The sequence below is a fragment of the Podarcis melisellensis genome (genome assembly GCF_964234715.1).
Source record: "Podarcis melisellensis genome assembly, chromosome: 8".
NCBI classification, from domain to species: domain Eukaryota; kingdom Metazoa; phylum Chordata; class Lepidosauria; order Squamata; family Lacertidae; genus Podarcis; species Podarcis melisellensis.
The window spans coordinates 16,582,703-16,608,010 of record NC_138540.1 but is presented as its reverse complement, the minus strand read 5'-3'; the positions used below and the strand labels follow the sequence as shown (position 1 = coordinate 16,608,010).

Sequence of the window (25,308 nt, the reverse complement as noted above, 5' to 3'; positions counted from 1 at the left end):
ACTGCCCATCTTTGGAACTCCCTCCCTGGAGAAGCCAGACTGACTCCTCCTTTGCTGGCCTTCTTCCGCCCACATTTCCTTCCAACAGGCCTTTGGGAACTGACTGTTTCTGAGGAAAGGGCTGGTGCTGTCGGGCTATTCTTGTTATTGTCTGTTTTCAAAGGATCCTTCTTTATATAATTTTAATTCTATTAGTGCTTAATTACATTTTGACAATGGTCTTTTCTATGTTTTTTAGCTGGCTCAGTTTTGTCTGCGTAAACTGCCTTGAGTCTGGGACTGGGGAAAAGGTGAGATAATAATATTATAACAATAATAGGCAATACTGCGCTAGATGGACCAGTAGTCAGCTCAAGTTAAGGCAGCTGAGATCCACACTGGTCTCCTGCAGAGCTGCTGCCTGTCTGCAGACAGTACTGAGCTAGATGGAACAAGGATCATTTCTCCTTAAGTGGCAGGACGACGCTCAGGTGAGCTGTGAATTCTGGCTCTACCAGACTCAAATGTGCAATTTTAAATCGTGAGGATCTTATATAAAGATGCTTTGAGAGCCTCTTGGGGCTGCATGAAGCGGCATGTGGCTTTTCTGAACGAATGAAGGAAAGGGGGAGAAGAAACAAACAAACAGCCGCACAAATCTATTAAGATGCTCCCTTTCCTCCATCATTTGTGGGGGAAAGAAAAGCAGATTAATATATATCTTTTTATTTTTTAAAAAAGAGCAACAGCAGGTATCCGTACAAAAAACGGCAGTGGCAAACAGCATCCCCTTTCGTTTAAAAGCCATTCCAACTCTGCATTCCATGGCTCCTTCCAAAAGCTTCTAGGAGTCGTACTATCTTTTCGGCCAGTTATGCCTGAAGCCTCTGCAAAGAGAATTACATTATAAATTATTATTTCAGAATAAAGTTTAGCCGGGGACGTTCCAACCACCAGCTGAAGCTTAATTGCTCTCTTGATGCAGAATGTATTTGGAAAAAAGCATCCCGTCCCCCGAACAAACAATGTTGAGGACTAGAAAGCTTTAAAGTCCTATTTGCAAGGCAGCTCAAATGTTCTAGCAAACAACTGTCCGGACATACCTGTTGGATTTCCCAGCCATGTACGACATGCTTTTCGTTCCGGCTGGTTGCTGGACTTTGCCGGCTCCGGGAAACTTCTATGTTTGGTTTTTATTTTTGAGAGAGAAAAGGGCGGAAAGAAGGTAGTCATGTCAAAACAGCAGTTCTTGGCCCAAGGTCACCCAGTGAGCTTTATGGTCAAGTGGGGATTTGAAAGCTGGTCCAGACTCTAACCACTACCCCACTGGCCCATCTAGTCGAGCATCCTATTCTCACGATGCCCCCAAGGGAAGCCCAGAACCAGGGCCTGAACACTCTTCCCCTCCTGTGTTTTCCAGCAGCTGATATTCAAAAGCGTTATTGACCATGGAGGCAGAACTGAGCCATCCTCTGCTACTAGCCTTCATGGGCTCCCCTGCCTCAAGAGATTTATCAAAATTCCTGTGTGCAGAAAACAACCTTACCTTGCCAGCTTGCTTGGAGGGATCAAACTGTGTTGAGGGTTTAGCCCTGCTGCTTCCTGAGAAAGAGAGAGAGAGGGAGAAAGATGGGGGTAGAAAGCAAATCTTAGCAAAGCAGATCGCTCTTGCAGAGAATAGATCATTTCAAGAGCCGTCAAGACCAGCAAAGTTTAGGCACGAATAAAAAGCACCGGCTGTAAAACAGACATGCAGTGGAAGAATTCAAACAGCCAAGACTTCTAAAAAAGGAACTAGGTAAAGGGACCCCTGACCATTAGGTCCAGTTGTGACCGACTCTAGGGTTGCGGCGCTCATCTCGCTTTATTGGCCAAGGGAGCCGGCATACAGCTTCCGGGTCATGTGGCCAGCATGGCGAGCCAGAGCAGCACACGGAAACGCCATTTGCCTTCCCGCCGGAGCGGTACCTATTTATCTACTTGCACTTTGACGTGCTTTCGAACTGCTAGGTTGGCAGGAGCAGGGACCGAGCAACGGGAGCTCACCCCATCGCGGGGATTCGAACCGCCGACCTTCTGATCAGCAAGTCCGAGGCTCTGTGGTTTAACACACAGCGCCACCCGCGTCCCTAAAAAAAAAAAAAAGGAACTAGGCAGCGTCTTATTTTGCCTTGGCGTCGAAACAAAGCAGAGGGCGGAAACAAAACTAAACGGCAGTAGTAATAGCAATAAAATAAATAAAAATGTTTGTGATAAAAAGGTTAGGAAGCTGCTGTACACAGGCCATTGGTTCATCCAGCTCAATACTGTCTACACTGACTGGCAGCAGCCCTCTGGCATTTCCATCTCTCCCAGCTGTAGCTGGAGAGTCCATTGGGGATCTAACCTGGGACCACTGAGTTAGGCACCTTCCCCACACGTGACTATTACATAAGGAGAGCCCTAGTGGATCCTGAGTCCAGCCTCTTGAGCTCACGGGAGCCGTCAGGAGCCTCACCGGCAAACACTTGGAGGTCGGATTTGCTGTAATCAAAGGGGGTGAAGGGCTTTGGAGTGGCCTCTGGCTCTTCCGGCTGCGGGGAAGCTTTGGGCTTCTTCTTCTCGGCCCGGGGGGTCTCGGTACCCGGATCGCTTTCCACTCTCTCCCGCTTGTGGCCTGCTTGTTCCTGCTGTAAAACCAAAGGAGGGAGGAAGGAAGGAGTTTCAAAACATAGCCTGGAAGAAGAGGGCAGGGAAGGGCTGCAGCTCAGCAGAGGAACATCTGCTTTGCATGCAGGAGGTCCCAGATTTAACCCCGACATTTTTTCCAGGTGTGGCTGTGCCTGTACTCCCACAGAGAATGCCCTCATCCAGGCTGACCCCTGGCACCCCCAAGGCCAGGGAAACTACCAAGGGGGCCCCCTCGGCACCCGAGAGGGTCTATAGGGAAGGAGACGGCCTTTCAGGTATTCAAGGCCTGGGTTATCTAGGGCTATCACCCAGTGAGCTTCATGGCTGAGTGGGGATTCGAACCCTGATCTCCCAGGTCATATAATCCAACAGTCTAATAACTGTTAAACTACAATACAGATAAAAGCAGCGGCTGGATTACTGGCTGGGGTTCCCTTTGGGTCACATATAACCCCTGCTCTAAAGCAGCCGCACTGGCTTCCAGTTTGTTTCCAGGCTCAGTTCAAAGGGCTCATGCGAGCGACCTTGGGCCAGTCACTATCCCTCAGCCTAACCTACTTAGCAGGGTTGTTTTGAGGATAAAATGGGGAGGAGAAGGAGAATCATGTACACCACCTAGAGCAGTGGTTCTCAAAGGGTTTGGCAGGAGAAGATGGCAAGAGAGTTGGGAATATAACTCCCATCTCTTGCGGGGGTGCAATTAGTGCCAGCATCATCCGTTAAGAGTTTGGGTGTAATCTTCCATACCTCCCTTTCCATGGAGGCACAGATTACAGCTATAAGAAAGGCGGCATTTTTTCATCTCCGCCAAGCTAAGCAGTTGGCTCCTTACCTCTCTCGCCCTGACCTAGCCACTGTGATCCACGCGACGGTCACCTCCAGACTGGATTATTGTAACTCGCTCTACGTGGGGCTGCCCTTGAGACTGACCCAGAAACTCCAGCGGGTGCAGAATGCCGCGGCGAGACTCCTTATGGGGTCTTCGCTGCGAGATCATATTCATCCGGTACTATATCAGCTGCACTGCCTCCCGGTGGAGTACAGCATCAGGTTTAAGGTGCTGGTTTTAACCTTTAAAGCCCTATATGGCCTAGGACCCTCGTACCTACGGGACCGCCTCTCCTGGTATGCCCCACAGAGAAATTTACGGTCTGCAAATAAAAACATCCTAAAGATCCCAGGCCACAGAGAAGTTAGGCTGGCCTCAACTAGAGCCAGGGTTTTCTCGGCCGTGGCTCCAATCTGGTGGAACGCTCTGTCACAAGAGACTAGGGCCCTTCGGGACCCGACATCTTTCCGCAGGGCCTGCAAGACAGAGCTGTTCCACCAGGCCTTTGGTCAGGGCGCAGCCTGACCCCCTCCTCTGGCAATCTGCACAGAATTTTGCTTGATGGTTGCCATTAATTTGATCTTAATTTGATTTTAATTAATTTTATAATAAATGTTTTTAGAATGTTGGACTATTTTGATTGTTGTTAGCCGCCCTGAGCCCAGCTTCGGCTGGGGAGGGCGGGATATAAATAAAATTTATTACTATTATTATTATTTAAACATCTATACCAGTATAGTATAGTATAGTATAGTATAGTATAGTATAGTATGTCAATTTTTAAAAAATAATAATTGCAGAATATGGATAGATATCTTTTCAAAATTAGAACAAGAGCATCAATGATACTGAGGACAATCCCAGCTGTGATTTTTTTTATTTATCAATAAAGAAATACATTACTGAACGAACAATTTTTTATTCTGCAAGTGTGCCCCAGAGAAAAAAGTTCGCGAACCAGTAACCTACAGCCTCCCTTGGGGGAAACGTGGCAAAGAAGATGGAGTAAATGAACACAAAACAAATGTGTATGTTGCTAGAAATTCTATAGGTTGACCTCCATGTAAAGAATGCAAATAGTTTTAATGGGATTTTGAATGAGTGTAAAATTAAGTGTTACTGTTTTAAACTTCCTTGGATTGTCTACCTTGGTGGGTTGTTTATCATCACCAATAAATTTATTGTACTGGCCGAAAGCCATGACAAATCCATATTTTTAAGGCTACGGCACCCAGTATTCCTGAGCTGTCTCCCATCCAAGTACGAACCAAGCCTGATCCTGCTTAGCTTCTGAGATCAGACAAGACTGGGTGTGTTTAGGGTAGTATGGCTGTAGATAACCACTATTCTGAATTATGCTTTTTATAGGGTAGGATGCACTGTGGATGGGTTTATGGAGCCAAGGAGGCAGGGCCCCCCAAATCTAGATCTAGATCACTGGTCCTCAGCTATAATATTTTACATGCAAGTCGACACTGAGGTTTTTAAAAATTTGGGTATTATTTTTACAGATGAGTGTGGCTGGGGGTGGGTCCCCAAATGTATGTTTGGGCTAAATCAGAGGTCAGCAAGCTTTTTCAGCAGGGGGCCAGTCCACTGTCCCTCAGATCTTGTGGGGGGAGGAACTATATTGGGGGGGGGAATGAACAAATTCCTATGCCCCACAAATAACCCAGAGATGCATTTTAAATAAAAGGACACATTCTACTCATGTAAAAACACGCTGATTCCCAGACTGTCAGCAGGCCGGATTTAGAAGATGATTGGGCCAGATTTGGCCCCCGGGCCTTAGTTTGCCTACCCATTGGCTAAAAGATGGGCCCTAGATCTGCAAACGTTTAGTCATAGATGCTGGGTTGGGGGACCCCACTTACCGCAACCAGCTGGCGGACAGAGACTGCGTTTTCCGCTTTGCCTTTGCTTTCCTTCTTGGGGACTTCATGAGCCGCTGGTGGGGGAAGGATGGAAAGGGCAAAGTTAGCACAAGGACTGCCATGCTGGCACACAACTAGCAATGCATTGTGGTCAATCAGAGCTTTGAGACACCCAAGCCTAGGGTTGCCATACATCCAGGATTTCCCAGATGTAGCCAGTATTCAGCCCTCGTAATCGCTGAAAAGTCCCGGAAAATCGGGACGTGTGGCAGCCCATGTAGTATAGATTTTGGCAAATTTAATTAAAGCTATTTTTAAAAAAGACCTTTGATCTGTAGAAAATGCAACTTGAAAAAAAGAGACAATGCATGTATTTTTTTTGTAAACTAAGAAATCTTTAATAAAACTACAATAAAAACAAAACAAAAACAAACAGGCCAGCCTCACACCTGTCTGCTGGATCTTCTTTTTAGCAGATTCTTTCTTTGTCCCTGCTTGAAGCTGGGCCTGGCTTAGGAGCTTCCACCGATTACTGATCTGGAAGGAGGAAACACACACAAAAATTGCAGCTCTGCCAATGTTACACAGTATACTGATGCATGTGGCCCAGCCAGCCCAATCTCCAGGGAGGGTGTAGGCAGTAGCACAGTGGTTGAGGAACCTGCACTGTGTGCAAAAGGTCTCAGGTTAGATCCCTGGCAGATCCAGGTCCGGTAGGGAGACGGACCCATTTGAAACTCTGGGGAGCCACTGCCTGTCAGTGTTGACAGCACTGAGCTAGATGAAGCAATGGTCAGACGTGGTGTGAGGCAGACTGCCACCCACGCTCCTGTTGTTCTCCAATTAACGGGATCAGGCAGCAGCATTGGAGGGGACCACAGCCCAAAGGCCAATGGCAGCCAGTGTGGACAACTCCGGCTTATAACCAGAGCAGGGGGCAGCTTTGTGAAATAACCGTTCTTACCTCGTAGATTTTCGATGACGGGTCAAACTTTGCCAGCTGGGAGATATGAGCGGGGTTCTGGTCCGCTGGCAAATACTGGAGGGAAGGAAAAACACGACCATGGGAATAATAATAATAATAATAATAATAATAATAATAATAATAATAATAATAAATTATTTATACCCCACCCTCCCCAGTCAAGACCGGGCTCAGGGCAGCTAACAACCAATAATAAAAACAAGCTGATTAAAAAACAATTTAAAAAACAAGATTAAAATACAACATTAAAACATTAGGATGCAGCCTCTTCACAGGAGAAAGGAAAAAGAAAGAGGGGGAGGGGATCAAGTTGATTTCAGGCCAAGGGCCCTGATCTCATGAGACAGAGTGTTCCACCAGACCGGAGCCAGTGTTGAGAAGGCCCTGGCTCTGGTTGAGGCTAATCTAACTTTCTTAGTGCCCGGGACCTCTAGGCTGTTGCTATTTATGGACCTTAAGGTCCTCCATGGGGCATACCAGGAGAGGTGGTCCCGTAGGTATATAGATATCCCCTAATATCTAGATTAGGGCTGGGGAACCCTCTTCAGCCCGAGAATCACATTTCCCTTCCGAGTAACCTTCCACGTGGCAAAAGCAAGCAGAGCAATTAATGTTAATTTTGCCTTCGCCTAACTAGCTAGTTTCTTCTCTGTCTCTCTCCGCCTGCCTCTCTCACACATACAGCCCTCTTTATCCTCTGTCCAGACAGGTAAGAATTCAAAGACACATTCCAGCCAGGCAAAAGCATTCAAGGAGGGTTTGGAGCAGGAACAGTGAAGAGGTGTGGCTTGGGAAGGGGCCGGAGGGTCATACAGAGAGTTCTGGAGGGCCACAACCTGCCTGCTGCCCTGGCCAGATTCCCCACTTCTGATCTTGACTAACCAGGGCCCACTCGCAATTGTAAGCTGTTTGAGGGAACCAATCCTGGATTAAAAGTGGGGTGCACCGCATGTTAGTTAAAAGAAATCAGAATTCCAAGGGACCACTTCACTTCCCAACAGGATTCATGCAGCAGGAATCTATCTTGCAGTATGAATTCTGCAACTCCCAAGGAGTGGGGAGACTCACAAAGCCCCCTAGAAGCAACAGCTTCCCAGCTGTGGAGTATGTGCAATTCAGACACTGCATTAACAAGCAATATATCTGTTTACATATATAATCACATTGCCAAGACATAAAGAGAGAAAGAAGGGCAACATGAAAAATCTCTGGGTTTATTTTTTTTACAACTTGGAAACGTTTTCCTTCTCCCTACAAGCAGAATAGCAGAAAACATTATGATTAAAATATGCACAGCCAATAAGTTAGAGATGATGGGAGTTGTCATTTGCTTATTAACACTGGCTAGGTTCACACATAGTGCTAAGCTATGGTTTACTAACCCAGGGTTTAGTGTGGTGCAAACCCTGCCTAATGGCTTGTTCGAATGTTAGCAAACTATGATCTGAAGACATGGTTTGTTGCTGTCTTCACCAACCTTGGCATGTCTTAATTATAGCTTGTCATTATGTGTGAACCCAGTACCCTTTATCAACCATGGTTTGTTTGGCCATCACACCCCAAAATACAAAGGCACAAGGAACAAGAAGCTGGAAGACAGAACAGACTTTGGAATAAATGTGTTGTGGTTTGCTTGATCATCTGTGGTTAGCTCACAGTTGTTAAGCAAACCATGGTTGTAAGTGTTGCATACGAGCCAAACCACTGGGTAGGAAAACAATGACTTTTTACCATTCGGAATGGGTTTTCGAAGGATTCCATGATCTGGCGGGCTTTCCGTTGGGTGACTGTCAAACTCTCGTCCTCTTCCTCACTTGCTTCTGTCTCCTTTGGGAAGGCAGAAATATAGATTAGTGGGACTAAGTACAGAACTGGAGAGGCCTGCCTGGAAATCCCCTGAATGGGTTAAGATTGAATTTTAAATATCAAAAGGTCCCCCCCCTGCCGCCGCCCTCCCTTGTGCTTTAAAAGAATGGTCAGTAGAAGCAAACAGATGCTGAATTGTACTTCTGGTTTGGCTGGTTGTTTATAGCATTTTGATCCACTGTTGCTTTTATTAATAAATACAGTGGAACCTTGGTTCTTGAACTTAATCCGTTCCGGAAGTCTGTTCGACTCCTGAAACTGTTCGAAAACCAAGGCACAGCTTCCAATTGGCTGCAGGAGCTTCCCGCACTCAAGTGAAAGTCAAGTTCGATGTTCAGCTTCCGAAAAACGTTTGGAAAACGCAACACTTACTTCTGGGTTTATCAACTAAGCTGATTTGTCAACTAAGCCGTTCGAGAACCAAGGTTCCACTGTAACCTAGAGACTTTAGTACCTTGGATCCCGAACGCCTTGCCTTGTGACTCAAACGTTTTGACTCCCGAACGCTGCAAACCCGGGAGTGTGTGTTCTGGTTTGTGGACGTTCTTTGGAAGCCGAACGTCCGACGCGGCTTCTGAGGCTTCCGATCGTGTGCAGGAAGCTCCTGCAGCCAATAGGAAGCCACGCCTTGGTTTCCAAATGTTTTGGAAGTGGAACGGACTTCCGGAACGGATTCCGTTTGGCAGCCAAGGTACGACTGTACTTGCTTTTAAATCTGTTGTGAGGTCAGGCGACTAATAGGTGGGCAACCCAAGCTAGGTGTCAAACATGGGCGGAGACAAGGATCATGCCCCATTCAGTGGGGCAGGGTAGGGAAAAGACAGGGATTGTGTCCCCGCTCGCAAGTGGCTGGGGAAAAGACCAGGATTGTGGGCCAACAGCTGAATACTGTTCCCTACCCCTGTTCTAGCTCATTTCCCTACCCCTGCCCTGTTCTCAGAAACCTAACATACATTAAAGATGTCAATGCTGGCTCTCAGCAGGAGGCAGGACAGACTTGGTGACTTGTCCGACTTTTCCGTCTCCTCCTCTGTTTCTGAAAAGAGACGCGCCTGCTCCCGGCTCAGCTCAGGTGCTGAATGACAAGAGGAGGGGGAAGGAAACATAAGCACAAGGAATTAAGACTACCATTTACTTTAAACTGCATAGAAATTTATTTATGAATGCTACTACAGCAGCAGCAAGAGTGCTAATTGCCCCAAAGTGGAAAGAAGCAGAAGTCCCAGCAAAGGAAGAATGGATACAAAAACTTATGAGATATGCAGAAACGGCGAAACTTACCGGAAGAGTAAGAAATCAACAAACATTTTTATAAAAAGAATGGAAATGATTCATTGAATACTTACAGATAAATTGCAAACCGATAAAAACATGGGCAGGATTACTGTAATAACCTGCAGTTTCATAAGAGTATATATTTAAAGAAGATGAATAAATGAGTAAATTAAGTTAATTTGGATATGCAGAAGATATTAAAAAAAATAGATGTAAGGAACTGCAAAAAGAGGGGGAAGTCAAACTTTGAAATGTTAAATTGATTGTAAAACTAATGAAATGTATAAACTTGAAAAGTATAAATAAACCTTTTTTAAACAAAGACTTTTATTACACTTTAATCCTCAAACAAGCTTTGTGATGGGCGCATGGTTCTTCTTTCCTTACTTTTTAACACTCCCCCTGAGGCAACTTAGGTTGACAAACTCGTAGGCCCCCCCCCCCAGTTATATAGGGCCCATCTGCACTATACATTTAAGGCTCTGCTAAAGGTAAAGGTAAAGGCACCCCTGCCCGTACGGGCCAGTCTTGACAGACTCTGGGGTTGTGCGCCCATCTCACTTAAGAGGCCAGGGGCCAGCGCTGTCCAGAGACACTTCCGGGTCACGTGGCCAGCGTGACATCGCTGCTCTGGCGAGCCAGAGCCGCACACGGAAACGCCGTTTACCTTCCCGCTGGTAAGCGGTCCCTATTTATCTACTTGCACCCGGAGGTGCTTTCAAACTGCTAGGTTGGCAGGCGCTGGGACCGAGCAGCGGGAGCGCACCCCGCCGCAGGGATTCGAACCGCCGACCTTTCGATTGGCAAGTCCTAGGCACTGAGGCTTTAACCCACAGCGCCACCTGCGTCCCGTTTAAGGCTCTGCTAGACCGCTTTAAACTGTCATGGCTTCCCCCACGGAATCGTGGGAGCCTGCCAACAAAGTGAACCAGTTACAGGGGTTTGTGCGCTTAGAACCCAGGGGTGGGGGGTCCCTCTTCACCCCTCTTTCCAGACCCACCTGGATCCAAGTGGTTCTGCTTCTCGTCCTGAGGCACGTGCGAGCTGTCGTGAGGTCCAAACAAATGATTCTCCGGCTTCTGCCAAAGGAAATTAAAGATATCCTAGTCCTCGTGATTCTGAAGGAAGGGCTGGTCATATAGGGAACTGCTTGATATCAGGTCAAACCATTGGCCCCTCTCCCTCAGGTTTACCTACACTGACTGGCAGAAACGCTCCAGGCTTTCAGCCCTAGCTGGAGATTTAACCTGTGACCTTCTGCATGCAAAGCTACACCCAGAATCCTTAAATTTTTAATTTATTTACTTACTGTTGGCAGGTAAAGCCTTTAACCTCTTGCAACCTCTTCGCTCTATAGGACGCACTTCTTCCCCTCCAAAAATGAAGGGGAAATGTGTGTGTGTCTTATGGAGCGAATGCAGGCTTTTGCTGAAGCTTGGAGAGCGAGAGGGGTTGGTGAGCACCGACCCCTCTTGCTCTCCAGGCTTCAGGCAGCTATCCGCAAGCCTTCGGAGTGCGGCGGGAGTTCCCGCCGGGCTCCGAAGGCTTGCGGATAGCAGCCTGCAGCCTGGGGAGCGCAGTGCCAACTCCCACTGCACTCCCCAGGCTTCAGGCAGCTATCCGCAAACCTTCAGAGCGCTCCCCCAGCCCGCAAGCTCAGGGAGCGGCGGCAATATTTAATTCTTTATTTCCTCCCGAAAAACTAGGTGTGCCCTGTGGTCCGGTGCGCCCTATGGAGCGAAAAATACGGTACTTGCAGGATCGCCATACCCACTATGCGCCCACCCAGCTGCATTGATCTGCGGATGCCACATAATACTTGTTCCTTAGTTGGAAGAAACTGATCTTTTAGTGTGGCTGAATCTGAACTTTGGAACTCTCTGCCAATTGACACCAGGCAGGCGCTGTCGCTGCACTCTTTTTAGCCCCCCGCTTAAAACATTTTTGTTTAGGCAAGCCTATCCAAATACACACCCATCAATGTGTCTCAATCTCTTACACTTCAGGTTAAATTATTTCAAGCTGTTTTTCTATCGATAGTTTTAATATTTCCCTATAAGCCACTTAGATGTCTCACTCCAGTCAAGTGGTATGTAAATTTGGTACATGAAAAAGCAAAACAAATGCAAGATTGGCATCAGAAAGAAGCTTACCTCTGTGTTTCGAAGAGGTCCTTTCTTTTTCACTCCAACTGCAATTTCAGACTAAGAGGGGGCAAGGAGAATTAATTATAAGGATAAAATTAAGATCACATTAAAGATCTCTTGCACACACACACACAAACGCTCCACCCTGACACCTCCAAGTCTAATTCCCAGTCACTGGCTGAACAGCAATGATATCAGCAGTCAAGGAATGCCCATAAAAATTCTAACTGCTCAAGAAAACATATGCTAGAAGGCTGGCAGTGCATAATTTTATTCTTATTGCGTAACTTGTGCTAACTTGGCATAAGAGCAGGGTGATTTTAGGAAAGAGAGTTTGTATGATCCTAGGAACACAGGAAGCTTCCTTCTATAAAGTCAGACTGTTGGCCCACCTACCACTGACTGGCAGCAGCTCTCCAAGAATTCAGGGACAGGAGTCTCTCCTGAAGGAGCATCTCTACCCCCATCGTTCAGCCCGGACACTGAGGTCCAGCTCCGAGGGCCTTCTGGCAGTTCCCTCAATGAGAGATGTGAGGTTACAGGGAACCAGGCAGAGGGGCTTCTTGGTGGTGGCACCAGCCCTGTGGAACGCCCTCCCATCAGTTGTCAAGGAAATAAACAACTATCTGACTTTTAGAAGACATCTGAAAGCAACCCTGTATTGGGAAATTTTTAATGTCCAATGTTTTACAATTTTTTATGTGCTGTAAGTCACCCAGATTGGTGGGGTATAAATACAGTGGTACCTCGGGTTACATACGCTTCAGGTTACAGACTCTGCTAACCCAGAAATAGTGCTTCAGGTTAAGAACTTTGCTTCAGGATGAGAACAGAAATTGTGCTCCGGCGGCGTGGCAGTAGCAGGAGGCCCCATTAGCTAAAGTGGTGCTTTAGGTTAAGAACAGTTTCAGGTTAAGAACGGACCTCCGGAACGAATTAAGTACTTAACCCGAGGTACCACTGTAATAGAATTCTTCTTCTTCTTCTTCTTCTTCTTCTTCTTCTTCTTCTTCTTCTTCTTCCAACTCCAGAGAGATACCTGTTCAGTTGCTTTGAAACACAGCTGTCCTGTACTTAAAACTGTCCCCCCCCTTCCCCATACCTTCAACAGTGGCATCTCTCTGGCCTGCTGGATGAAGAGGTGCATTTCATTGATCTGCTGGCGAACGAGGGGAGGAACTGGGTTGCAGCAGGCAATGATGCCCTGGGGCTCCCTGTAAATCAACAAAAGGAGCAGGACATTAAAAAAAAAGATAAAATGCTAGCCCATGAAAACCATAGCATTGTGGATCTGGAAGGGACAAAAATGGTCATTAAGTCCAACCCCCTGCAATGTAACAAGTACAGCAGCAGCAACAACAACAACAGGGTGTTGACCCTGAGATGCTATAGGACCAGGATGATCTTAGCCACTTCCTGTCCCAGAGCTGGTCCTTAAAGAAATGTGGGTGGGGCACAGCAGAATGATGGAGCCACAGACCAATCACAGGAGAAGAAGGCAGAAAAGCCTCAGGGGTGTCTGCAATGCCTATCCTCAACAGAGATGTAAAGGTTGGGAGAGAATGAAGAAGGAAAGCAGAAAGAATTCTGATAGGATGAGCATTTTTCCTTCCTAGCTTCTGATCAAATTTTCTCATGGAAAACCTGCCAGTTTGGGAGAAAGGAAAATTACTATTTGGGCACCTGATTTCAAAATTCACCTGTTCACCCCATGCTTTCCCCAAAGAGGTGACCCAGCTAATGTTTCAAATACTATTAATTGGATCTACTGATTAGCGATGTGTTCCGTGCATTTGTTTAATGGGGATGTCATTTGGCTTTGGGGAGTTTATTCTGTTTGTGGCCATGATGTATATTTTTACTCAAGTGTTGGCAGCACGTGCGTGCTTTTTCGTTGCTGCTGCTGCAAATAAACACCCGTTCTTCCCCTTGCAAAGCAAAAGGCACACTCACTTGGGTAGCTCCTCCGCTATCTTGAGCAGCATATGGTTCGGCAGCACGTACCTGCGGGACAAGGAGAGAAATGAATGGTAGAATCATAGATTTGGAAGGGAACCCCCAAAGGTAATCAAGTCCAACCCCCCCCCCACAATGCTAGCATCACAGCTAGAGAATCACAGGCAGATGGCCATCCAACCTCTGTTGGAAAATCTCCAATGAATCAATTACGAACTAAATGCTAAATGCCACTACTTTCGCTATACAATGAGATCAGTCTTGTAAAGAGACCTGCCAAATATATTACTAGCTTTAACTCTCTTTCTCCTTCCCCTTTTAGAGAGGAAGAGGAAGGGAAACAAGCCTGTAGGGGACAGATAGAAACCTCAAATCCTACTATGACTCTGCCCACCTGTGAAACGTGCCCTGCGGAGGAAGAAATGGGTGGGTGAAATAATAATGGGTGGCCAGATCCAGTTCTCCACTGATGGTAAAGGTAAAAGGCAAAGGACCCCAAGTCCAGTCAAAGGCAACTATGGGGTTGCGGCGCTCATATCGCTTTCAGGCCGAGGGAGCCGGTGTTTGTCCACAAACATCTTTCTGGGTCATGTGGCCAGCAGGAATAAACCACTTCTAGGGCAACGGGACACCGTGACGGAAACCAGAGTGCACGGAAACGCCTTTCACCTTCATCCCGCAGAGGTCCCTATTTATCTACTTGCACTGGCGTGCTTTCAAGCTGCTAGGTTGGCAGGAGCTGGGACAGAGCAACGGGAGCTCACCACCATTGCACGGATTCAAATTGCCAACCTTATGATCGGCAAGTTCAAGAGGCTCAGTGGTACAGGCAGCTTTGAAAGGATTCCTTTGCCGAGCAAGGGCTCCGTTGCCTCCTGATTCTAATAGCTCCCCTTTTATTTATAGCATTTATACCCCACATTTCTCCCCCAAGGAGGCCAAGTGGACGGCTCGCCACTCATTTAATACCAACGATGGCCCTGCAAGATAGGCTGGATTGAGCAAGGAAGTGACTGGGTCAGTGAGAGCTCCAGGACCAAGTGGGGACCAGAACCTGCGTCTCTTCCAGGTCCTAGTCAGATACTCTAACCACTACACCACACTGGATCCTATAGCCCGCTCCAGCAGTCCCCTGTAAAAGAGCTCACCCTGTGCTCTCATCTTCCTGCCGCCCCATCTTGTCCCTCCAGGCAAAGAGGAGCCGGAAGGCCGCCAGCTGCTGGCTGTTGAGGTGCTTCTTCTGTTTCCGGTAGAGCTCCAGGTACGAGTCTTCAGTGAAGATGGGCTTGACGTATTTCTAAGGGAGAAGAGGCAGGTGGAAGCGGCATGGGCAACCTGTAAGGACTTGTGTGCTGCTGCTGGTAGGGGGGATCCCTGACCCACAGCTGCCTGGCGCGGGTGGGAGTCCAGCTCTAGTTTCCCAGCACCCGCTCAAAGCCTTCCATGCTGCATTTCCTTTCTTTTTTTACTGGAATTTTATTTACAACATAACATAAACCCCCCACCCCCCAATACACAAATCCACCCTCATTAAACGTGAACATAACATACAATGAGCATAACATAAGGTAAAGGTACCCCTGCCCATACGGGCCAGTCTTGCCAGACTCTAGGGTTGTGCGCTCATCTCACTCTAGAGGCCAGGAGCCAGCGCTGTCCCCAGACACTTCCAGGTCACGTGGCCAGCGTGACAAGCTGCATCTGGCGAGCCAGCGCAGCACACGGAACACCGTTTACCTTCCCGCTGGTAAGCGGTCCCTATTTATCTACTTGCCCCCGGGGGTGCTTTCGAACTGCTAGGTGGGCAGGCGCTGGGACCGGACGACGGGAGCGCACCCCGCCGCGGGGGTTCGAACCGCGACCATGCAATCAGCAAGCCCTAGGCGCTGAGGTTTTACCCACAGCGCCACCCGCGTCCCCGGGTGTTGTATGTCCCCGAGCATAACAACAACAATACAAACAACCAAATAAAAGACTTCCTTTATCCTGTATCTGTCCTCCTTATTTACGTCTTGTAAACTGTTTCCTTTACGAATAATTATTAAGATTTTTCCAATTATAACTTAAATATCCACAAAGTCTCCAGCAGACATTAATCGAAACAAGCCCAGGTATGTATTTTAGGGCACTGTTTTGTGAACCGTTCTCTGCATTTTCCCCATGCTTTTAGAAACTCTTGTGTAGTGTGCTGCATTTTCCTATCTGGGTGTGTGTGTGTGTGTGTGTGTGTACGCGCTCCTCCTTCCCTTGCATGCCTCTGCCCAACACAGGGAGCTCACCTTCAAGCAGATGTCCTTGCTCCGCTGCCACACCACTTGGAGCTGCGTAGGCTGCCCATTGGCCTTCTCCCAAAGCTCCTCCCTGACCCGGTCATAGATGTACAGCAAGTAATGTGTGTCATCGCGGGCGTAATTGAGCATCTCTTCTGGGAGGGGTCTAGAGGAGAGACAGAGAAACATGGATTACGGGGCATACCGGGTGTGGTGGTCAGGAGGGAGCCAGCATTAAATCACACAAAGCAGAGTTAACTCTTTACAGTGGTGCCCCGCAAGACGAACGCCTCGCAAGACGGAAAACCTGCTAGACGAAAGGGTTTTCCGTTTTGGAGGCGCTTCTCAAAACAAATTTCCCTATGGGGTTGCTTCGCAAGACAAAAAAATCTTGCGAGTCCCCGTGGTTTTTTTTCGTTTTCCCCCTTTTCCTAAGCCGCTAAGCCGCTTAACAGCTGATCGCTAGAAGCCGCTAGACCGCTGTAGCGCTAATCCGCTAAGCTGTCAATGGGCTTGCTTTGCAAGACAAAAAAACCGCTAGACGAAGAGAATCGCGGAACGGATTCTTTTCGTCTTGCGAGGCACCACTGTATTAGAAAGAACGGGACCAGCACATTTCATTTCCTTGGGAAATGATATATAATGAATTGAAAAGGATGTTCAAAATAACTTATATTTAAAAAACCCCAGAAGCTTTTCATTTAGGAATTATAGGGACAGAACTAGCTAAATTGTATAGAAATTTATTTATGTATGCTACTACCGCAGCAAGAATGCTACTTGCCCCAAAGTGGAAAGAAGCAGAAGGCCCAGTAAAGGAAGAATAGATATAAAAGCTTATGGAATGTGCAGAAAAAGGTGAAACTTACCGGAAGAATAAGAAATTGAGATAACTTTTTAATAAAAGAATGGAAATGGTTTACTGAATATTTACAGATGTATTGTAAACAGATAAAAATATTAGCAGGATTAGAGTAATAACCTGTAGTTTTAAAAGAGTGTATATTTACAGTAGATAATTAAATGAGCAAGTTAAATGAACTTGGGATACGCAGAAGCCGTTAAAAAATAAATTTAAGGAACTGCAGAAAGAGGGGGAAGGAAGTCAAATTTTGAAATGTTAAATTGATTGTAAAACTAATGAAATGTATGGATTTCAAAAGTATAAATATAACAACAACAACAACAACAATAATGAATAGAACAGGATCTGCACAAACTTGGTGGAGTATCAGACCTAATGAGGACAGCAGCTCATCCCCAGTAGGTCTTCCCTAATGGATCACTTGCCAAGACTAAAGGTCCCCACCTCCCTACAGCCATCTATGTCTTCTCCTCTCTAGGGTTTTCCCCAAGCTATCAAAGACTTCACCTGCATGCCTATCCTTGCCCCTCCCACTTCATGCCTCTTCTGGTTCTGGGAGACCAGGGCGGATGGAAGCTTGTTGTACAGACTCACATTGGTATAACCTCAAGCTGGGATTGGAACATCCCAAATCTACCCCCAGTCCTCCATACCGTATCCTCCAGTCCGCCAGCTGGTACTGTTTGTTGGCATCCACCTTGCAGTAGAGCTTGAGCAAGTGGTCCAGGGAGTGCCGGCCGAGATTGAGGAGCCGAGCCGCCTGGTGGGTGTCGAAGACGTTCACCAAGTAGAGGCCGAAGTCTCGCTGGAGCCACTCCACGTCTGAGTCGGCCCCATGCAGGACCTGCGAAGCACCAGAGCCATAAATAGCGGGGGAAATGTCAAGAAGGTTCCCCGTCTTCCCACCCACCCATGTATGTATCCTTCTGATCATTCCAGGATGGCACTGCCTAGGCCAGGGTTTCTGAAACTTGGGTCTTCAGCTGCTTTTGGACTACAACTCACCATCCCTGGTGGTCCTGTAGTAAGTTTTAAGCCAGGCATAGGTAAACTCGGCCCTCCAGACGCTTTGGGACTACAACTCCTATCATCCCTGACCACTGCTCCAATTAGCTAGGGATGATGGGAGCTGTAGTCCCAAAACATCTGGAGGCCCGAGTTTGCCTATGCCTGGTTTAAGCTTACTGGGAAATGATATATAATGAAATGAAAAGGATGTTCAAAATAACTGTATTTTAATATTTTGTTGGAAGCCGCCCAGAGTGGCTGGGGAAGTCCAGCCAGATGGGCGAAGTATAAATATATTATTATTATTATTATTATTATTATTATTATTATTATTACTACTACTACTACTACTACTATTAAAAACAAACAACCCCAGAAGCTTTTTGGGGGGGGGGGAATTATAGGGACAGACCTAACTAATTTGTATAGAAATTTATTTATTTACAGCAGCAAAAATGCTACTCCCTCAAAAGTGGAAAGAAGCAGAAGTACCAGCAAAGGAAGAATGAATACAAAGGCTTATGGAAGATGCAGATATGGCAAAACTTACCAGAAGAATAAGAAATCAAGATAACAATCTTTTTATAAAAAGAATGGAAATGGTTCGTTGAATACTTACAGATAAATTGCAAACAGATAAAAACATTGTCAGGATTATTGTTAATAACCTGCAGTTTTATAAGAGTATATATTTAAAGAAAATGAATAAATGAGGAAATTAAGTTAATTTAGATATGCAGAAGATATGAAAAAATAAATGTAAGGAACTGCAGAAAGAGGGGGAAGGACGTCATACTTTGAAATGTTAAAGTGATTGTAAAATTTATGAAATGTATAGACTTGAAAAGTATAAATAACAACTTAAAAACAATAACTCCCACCATCGATAGCTAGCAGGGCCAGTGGTCAGGGATGATGGGGAGAGCAGTCCAAAAACAGGGATACCCAAGCTTGGTAAACTCCACCCTAAGCACTTGAATTCCTGCACCCCTGAGGCAGTTCGCAACCTTTTGCAAGGCTCCCCTTTCCCCCGGTGTTTCTACAATTACTGTTGTCCCTGGACACAAGAGAAGATGCCAGACAGGAGCTGGGAGCCCCAGAACATCTGGAGGGCCACAGCCTGCCCATCCTTAGGCTTACTGGCTTGGTGTCTGCTGCTCTACAAAGCCGTTGATGCAAATGGCCAAAAAGGGCACTGCAACTCATCAGTCCAGCCTGGCCAGGTGACTTGAGGAACCAAGCGGAGCCCAGCTGCTCCTCCAGGCTCAGTTCCTCAGCCTGAGGAATCTGTCCTTAGAAGAAGCACCTGGATAACCCTGCTAGATTTTATTTGCATCGGCTTGTTGTTTTAAGCTTGACTGGAAGAGTGGGGTGAAGGGAAAACCCAAACCTGACCCTGCTGCCATTTGTGAAAAGAAAGAAAAGGCCTTTCACCTTGACCACTGCAGGGTCTGTGAAGGTCTCGTTCAAGATGTACAAGTCACTCCGCAGCTCCAACGTGTCGATGATGAAATCTTCTGTCCGGGTGGAAATCTGCATAAGGCATGTCAAGCCCAGGAAACTCCGGTAGGAATGGTGCTGTGGAGGGCAGGATGAGAGAGGGAGAGAAATAAAGGGGTCCATCAATTCACAGCAAACGCAACAGCTCGCCTTCCCTGGGTGGGTAACTGGAAGAACTGTTTTCAGAGCCTGCTAAAAACATTTTTTGTTTAGACAAGCCTACCCAGGCATGCAGGGATGTGGGTGACAATGTGGGTTAAACCACAGAGCCTAGGACTTGCCGATCAGAAGGTTGGCGGTTCGAATCCTCGCAACGGGGTGAGCTCCCGTTCCTCGGTCCCTGCTCCTGCCAACCTAGCAGTTCGAAAGCACATAAATGTGCAAGTAGATAAATAGGTACCGCTCTGGCAGGAAGGCAAACGGCGTTTCCGTGCACTGCTTTGGTTCGCCAGAAGCGGCTTAGTCATGCTGGCCACATGACCTGGAAGCTGTATGCCGGCTCCCTTGGCCAATAAAGCGAGATGAGCACCACAACCCCAGAGTCGTTTGCGACTGGACCTAATGGTCAGGGTCCCTTTACCTTTTACCAAGCTGAATGTGAAGCCTCTAGTTTTCACACCCAAGCTATGAGCACTTCACACCTGGATCCTCTTGGCCCATTGCAAATGTTTTGCTACAGGACACAAAACTAAAAAAACCAGGACAAATTTTTACCTCCAAGTCCAGGGCGAACTCTTTGCAGCCCACCAGCTTCTCGTTCAACTCCACCAGCTCGTCCAAGGTGGAGATGAAGTGGCAGGGTGTCTCCTCCAGGGGCCTGAACATCTGGGAGGGGAGAAACAGCAAGGCATTATGGCTCGGCAGGCACGAAGCCAGGAGGCTTTAACATTGTGCGTGATCTACTCAATGAAACATTATTTGAGAAAGGAAGGAAGGAAGGAAGGAAAGAAGGAAGGAAGGAAGGAAGGAAGGAAGGAAGCTAGCTTACCTGGACTTGTGGCTTTTCAAGAAGTTCAGCTGGTGGTGAAAAATGTGCCAGTTCGTACTGGTAAGGGTGAGCAAACCTTTTAGGATGAGAGGAAGGAGAAGGGAAAGTCAGAGAGCTCTGAGATGCAGAATCAATTGCCTAGGGAGATATTTAGGCCTGCCAGGCTGTTTAGAGACAAACTGCACACACCTGCTGTATACCTGATGTCAAACATGGCATCACAGGTGTGGGGGGCAGGTACATAAGAACTCAGGAAGAGCCCCGAAACTGGATCAGGCCAAAGGGGGCCTGTCTAGTCCTGTCTCCTGTTCTCGCAGTGGCCAGACAGATGCCCCAAAGCTTAAGAGCAGGACTTAAGCGCAACAGCAGTTCTCTCCTTACCTGCGATTCCCAATAACTGGCATTCAAAGGCATATTGCTTTGGACAGAGGTGGGAGAATGTAACCTTCTTGGCTAGTAGCCAACAAAGGACATGGTTGGGCCAATACAGGGTGTGCGAGCCTGCACAATCAAGCTGGGTGCTTTGTGCGAAGCTTTGTGCTGGTCGTGCCGCCAGGCATTTTGACAAGTGGGTGCCTGCCCCCGCCTCTGGCCACCTGTCAAACTCAGGGGAACTGAAAGGCCCCGACCTGCTTGACCAATCACTCTCTTACATGTCCTGCTCAGTCTGCTGGGTCCTCTGCTGATACAGGAAGTCGGCCAAGGCAGCGGGCACATCCAAATCCTCCGGGCGTTCCTTCCGTTCCCGCCTGGTTTTCGAGAGCACTGGATGTCCGGAGAGAACAAAAGGGTTAGAGGTGATGGATCTACTTTCTAGGATTTTTATTTTTTTTAATTGGCAGCCTGCTGCTTTCCCTCTACAATTAATAACCTTTGCACTCTGAGCATAGGAACATAGCAAGCTGCTAGGGACCTTTTGTCCATCTTCCTCAGTGTTTTCTACTCTACACTGAATGACAGCAACTCTCCAGGGTTTTAGGCAGGGAGTCTCTCCCAGCCTTGCCTTGGAGATGGCATGCCCTTACCTTCTGGCAGTGGCTTCAGAGCGTTGGGCTTGACAAAGAGCTTTGGGACGAAGGGGGTGTTGGAGTTGTCCACCTTCTCACGGAACTTGAGCTGAGGGCGGATGATGTTCTTGGCGTGCAGCAGGCGGAAGGTTTCTGACTTCGTTCGCTTGTTGGCTTCCCCAGTCTGCTGGAAGAGAAAAATCAGACAACCCCCTTCAGCCCTGACCGTTGGGCTGGGGGCTGATGGGAAATGTATTCTGACACCCTCTGGAAGGCCACAGGTTCCCCCACCCCAGGCTTAAAGAGAAAGAACCCCTTAAAGGACAAAGGAAGAATGGAAGCTTCTCACCTTGCGGTTCCAGCTGGAGACAATGGTCTTAGGAGGCTGCAAGCCCGAGGGGAGGATAGGTTGCTGGTTCTTGTTGACACCTGCTGCTTCATCCAATAGCATGCCCTGAAATTGCAGGTCACAGTGTGAGACCAGGGGTGGCAGGCGGAGGATGCAATTTTGGGGGAAGGACCTGGGGCTACCTATGAAAGTGACTTGGAAACTACAACTAATCCAGAATACAGCAACAAGACCGGTGACTGGGATCAGCCACCAGGACCATATAACACTGGTCCTGAAGTATCTACACTGGCTCCCAGCACGTTCTTGAGCACAATTCAAAGTGTTGTTGCTGACTTTTAAAGCCCTAAACTGCCTTGGCCCTTGATACCTGAAGGAGTGTCTCCACCCCCATCATTCAGTCTGGACACTGAGGTCCTCCTCTGAAGGCCTTCTGGGGGTTTCCTCACTCCAAGAAGTGAAGTTACAGGGAAGCAGGCAGAGAGCCTTCTCGGTAGTGGCACCCGCCCTGTGGAACACCCTCCTACCAGATCAACTATCTGACTTTTAGAAGACATCTGAAAGCAGCCCTGTTTAGGGCAGTTTTTAATGTATGATATCTTATTATGCTTTTATATTTGCTGAAAGCTGCCCAGAGTGACTGGGGCAACCCAGTCAGATGGGTGGGGTACTATTATTATTATTATTATTATTAGCACACCCAACATGGGATCCTCATGGAGCGGCAACACCGAGGTGTTCAGGGGTGGGGAGTGAGAAGCACTGCACAAGGCCCGACGATGCTCACCACTCTTTCTAGGATGGCATCATTGGCATCGACCAGCAGGTCAAACTTGTCTTCCAGTTCCGTGACCTTGTTCCGGTCCCGGAGGTGGCTGCGGCAGCCATGGTACTGCATCACTCTGCTCATGCTGGGAAGAGAAAAAAACAGGGTGTTGGAGTGTGTCACACAATCCTTAGCAGTGTGTTTTGGCTCCCCCAAACCAAGCTGTGACCAGAACCTGCAATCTTAGTCCTACGATCTCTATTGATACAAGCACTTTGGTACATCAGCCCCTCTTGGCTCCATAGGTCATACTAATTGCCTGTCCAGCTTTAGGTAAAGGTAAAGGGACCCCTGACCATTAGGTCCAGTCATGGCAGACTCGGGGGTTGTGGCACTCATCTCACTTTATTGGCCGAGGGAGCCGGCGTACAGATTCCGGGTCATGTGGCCAGCATGACTAAGCCGCTTCTGGCGAACCAGAGGAGCAAACGGAAACACCGTTTACCTTCCCGCCTATTTATCTACTTGCACTTTGACATGCTTTCGAACTGTTAGGTTGGCAGGAGCAGGGACCGAGCAACGGGAGCTCATCCTGTCACGGGGATTCGAACCGCCGACCTAGGCAAGTCCTAGGCTCTGTGGTTTAACCCACAGCGCCACACGCATCCCTATCCAGCTTTACTTGATGCCAATTTCCTTTCACCTCTGAAATGCTAAGCTGCCCTCCGAATTGCAAAGCTGAAGTGACCTGGGGCTCCTCCCACCCTTACCTTACGTCATCTGGCAGTTTGAGAAAGCTGTGGTGCAAGATCTGTCCCTGCTGCTGCCTTTTCTGGCTCCTGCTAGACCTAAGATACAGTGGTGGTGTCTCCAGCAGCTGCCTCTCCCTTGGCTGGTCTCCTAACCCACCTTCGGTCTCCAACTGTGCAGGAACTCACTTATTCCCAGGAACCTCCTCACCCCCCCAGGGGGAGGAGCTGATGGGGTTGTTGGGAGGAACAAGCAGCACTCACTTGGGGGAGGGCATCAGCGAGGGAACAGCTCCCTCCCCCACTGCCTGTGTCACCATTGCTCAGGGTCTTCACCCACAGTAGCAGCCCCTGGGATCGTCCTCCTGTTGGCCCAACCCTGAGCTTTCCCGGATCTCCTCTTCCAGACCCAACCAGTTCCTGACAAATCAAGACTGATGGGGAGTTCATTATTATTATTAATTAAATTTGTATAGCGCCCATAGATCTCAGGGTGGTTGGTTCACATCTTGGGCACACGGAGCAAAAGCAATGTGCAAAGTGCCCTAGCTTCAAAAAAATATATGTCAATCTTGGCATCACAACCAGCCTGCAAGAGAGCAGCAAGACTCACCAGTGCAGCAACCGATCCCCTTGCATTTCGCAGAAGGTCTGGAAACCAGGAAAACTGCGGTAGAAATCGTATTCATCTCCGGGCTGAGGAAGGCCACCAGAAGCCTTGGTGGCTGACACCACCGTGCCAAGAGCATGCTGGACCGTGGGGAAAAGGACAGTGCAGTGGTCATTGCTGAACAGTTTTATCTATTTCTTTCACCAGTGAAGCAAGGCAGATGCCTGATGACTAAGCTACGACCCTTAAATACCAGCTACAATAAAAAGCTCTTTTCAAGCCTAATTTCCACAGGGAGAGGGGGACATTGTGTGGGCACACTGGAATACCATGTACAGTTCCGGTCGCCTCAACTCAAAAATGATATTGTTGGGAAAGGTTGAGAAAAGGGCAACCAAAACGATCAAGGGAATGGAGGGACTCACGTTACGAGGAAAGGTGCAGCATCCGTGCCTTTCTACTTTAGAGTTAAGAGGCAACATGATAGGAGCAGGTAAAATTATAAACGGCAGGGATAAATCGAACAGTTTCTCTCTCCCTCTCAGCAGTACAACTCATGGTCTTCCAATAAACCTGAATGTTGGAGGATTAATACTATAACAAACTTTTATTGTAAACCGCTTTGACGGTGGGCTTTTGCTTTTTTACAATGAAGCGGTGCATAACTTCCATGAAATAACTTTAAAAAAAACATTTAAGCTGCTTTGACAGAATATGGCGAATAAAGGACTAAAGGCTTATTATATATTTTGCAATCACTCGCAGAAACAGCGGCAGCCCAAAATTTGATGCATTTTCCTATATCTTTCCCCACGCTGCTGGGTCACCCAAGAGACTACAAATCCCGCCATGCTTTGCTCTTCCATGCAAGCCAAGCGGCACCCGTAGCGACTTTGCCTTTTCCCGAGTTTTCACCTCCTATACCTTCACGAAGGAGTCGGCGTCTTTGAACCCAGGCAGCACGGCGTCCGCTGCCGTGTCGCTCTCTGCCCCCGGCGGCTCGGCGTTGTTGTCTGAGCCGCCGCCGCCGCGCTCCTTCGCCGCCATTTTCCTTTCCCGTTCCCAGCTGCCGCCGCTTCGCCACTCAGTGGGCCGCCGCCATATTGGGATCACACTTCCCGCAGGAGAGAGCTCATCTCGTTTTTCTCTCGCGAGAAAAACGAACCACAGACGTAATGAAAGTAGAGGTGACTGCATCTTCGGAGGTTAAATTTCTGAGTTCACTTGGGGGGAGTTTTTTGAGTGCGTGTGTTTGTGCATCTATCTGCGCGCGTGTGCGTATATATATGTGTATGTATGTGTATATATGTATATATATGTATGGGTATATATATGTATCTATGTGTGTGTATATATATATTTACAGTATATATACGAAAGCAAATATCGAAAGCAAATATCTTACAGTATATATATATATATGTGTGTGTGTGTGTGTGTATATATACAGTATGTGTGTATATATGCGTATATATGTGTGTGTATATATATATATATATATGTGTGTGTGTGTGTGTATATATGTATATGCATGTGTATATATATCTGTGTATACATATATATGTGTGTGTGTATGTGTGTTAATATATGTGTGTGTGTATGTGTATATATATAT

At 47.5% G+C, this 25,308-nt stretch overlaps 1 protein-coding gene across 2 annotated transcripts; it reads right to left on the bottom strand.

Annotated features, from left to right (window-relative positions):
* Window positions 1-635: 635 nt before the first annotated feature.
* Window positions 636-24,820, bottom strand: EXOSC10 (exosome component 10). Of its 2 annotated transcripts, none has more exons than XM_081923545.1 (25): window positions 24,618-24,820; window positions 23,697-23,833; window positions 22,356-22,479; window positions 21,569-21,673; window positions 21,238-21,406; window positions 20,866-20,977; window positions 20,213-20,288; window positions 19,939-20,049; window positions 19,159-19,302; window positions 17,370-17,560; window positions 15,861-16,017; window positions 14,730-14,878; window positions 13,579-13,629; window positions 12,728-12,839; window positions 11,632-11,682; window positions 10,479-10,557; window positions 9,157-9,278; window positions 8,069-8,164; window positions 6,317-6,391; window positions 5,802-5,889; window positions 5,353-5,426; window positions 2,477-2,648; window positions 1,526-1,581; window positions 1,083-1,159; window positions 636-866 (listed from the first exon to the last, which is right to left on the bottom strand). In XM_081923545.1, exons 1-25 carry the CDS (start codon window positions 24,738-24,740, stop codon window positions 836-838), a joined length of 2,682 nt encoding a protein of 893 aa, XP_081779671.1. In that variant the 5' UTR covers window positions 24,741-24,820; the 3' UTR covers window positions 636-835. The 2 variants fall into 2 exon arrangements, with proteins under 2 accessions (XP_081779671.1, XP_081779672.1); XM_081923546.1 differs by having other exon boundaries at window positions 21,238-21,403.
* Window positions 24,821-25,308: the final 488 nt, after the last annotated feature.

Excerpts from the sequence above, each read along its gene's own strand:
- EXOSC10 (XM_081923545.1), bottom strand. The coding sequence starts at position 24,740 with ATGGCGGCGAAGGAGCGCGGCGGCGGCGGCTCAGACAACAACGCCGAG. Across the intron at positions 19,303-19,938 it reads AGTTCGCCCTGGACTTGGAG|CACCATTCCTACCGGAGTTT; the intron begins GTAAAAATTTGT and ends TGCCCTCCACAG. Across the intron at positions 8,165-9,156 it reads CCAGCATTGACATCTTTAAT|GAGACAGAAGCAAGTGAGGA; the intron begins GTATGTTAGGTT and ends GCCTTCCCAAAG.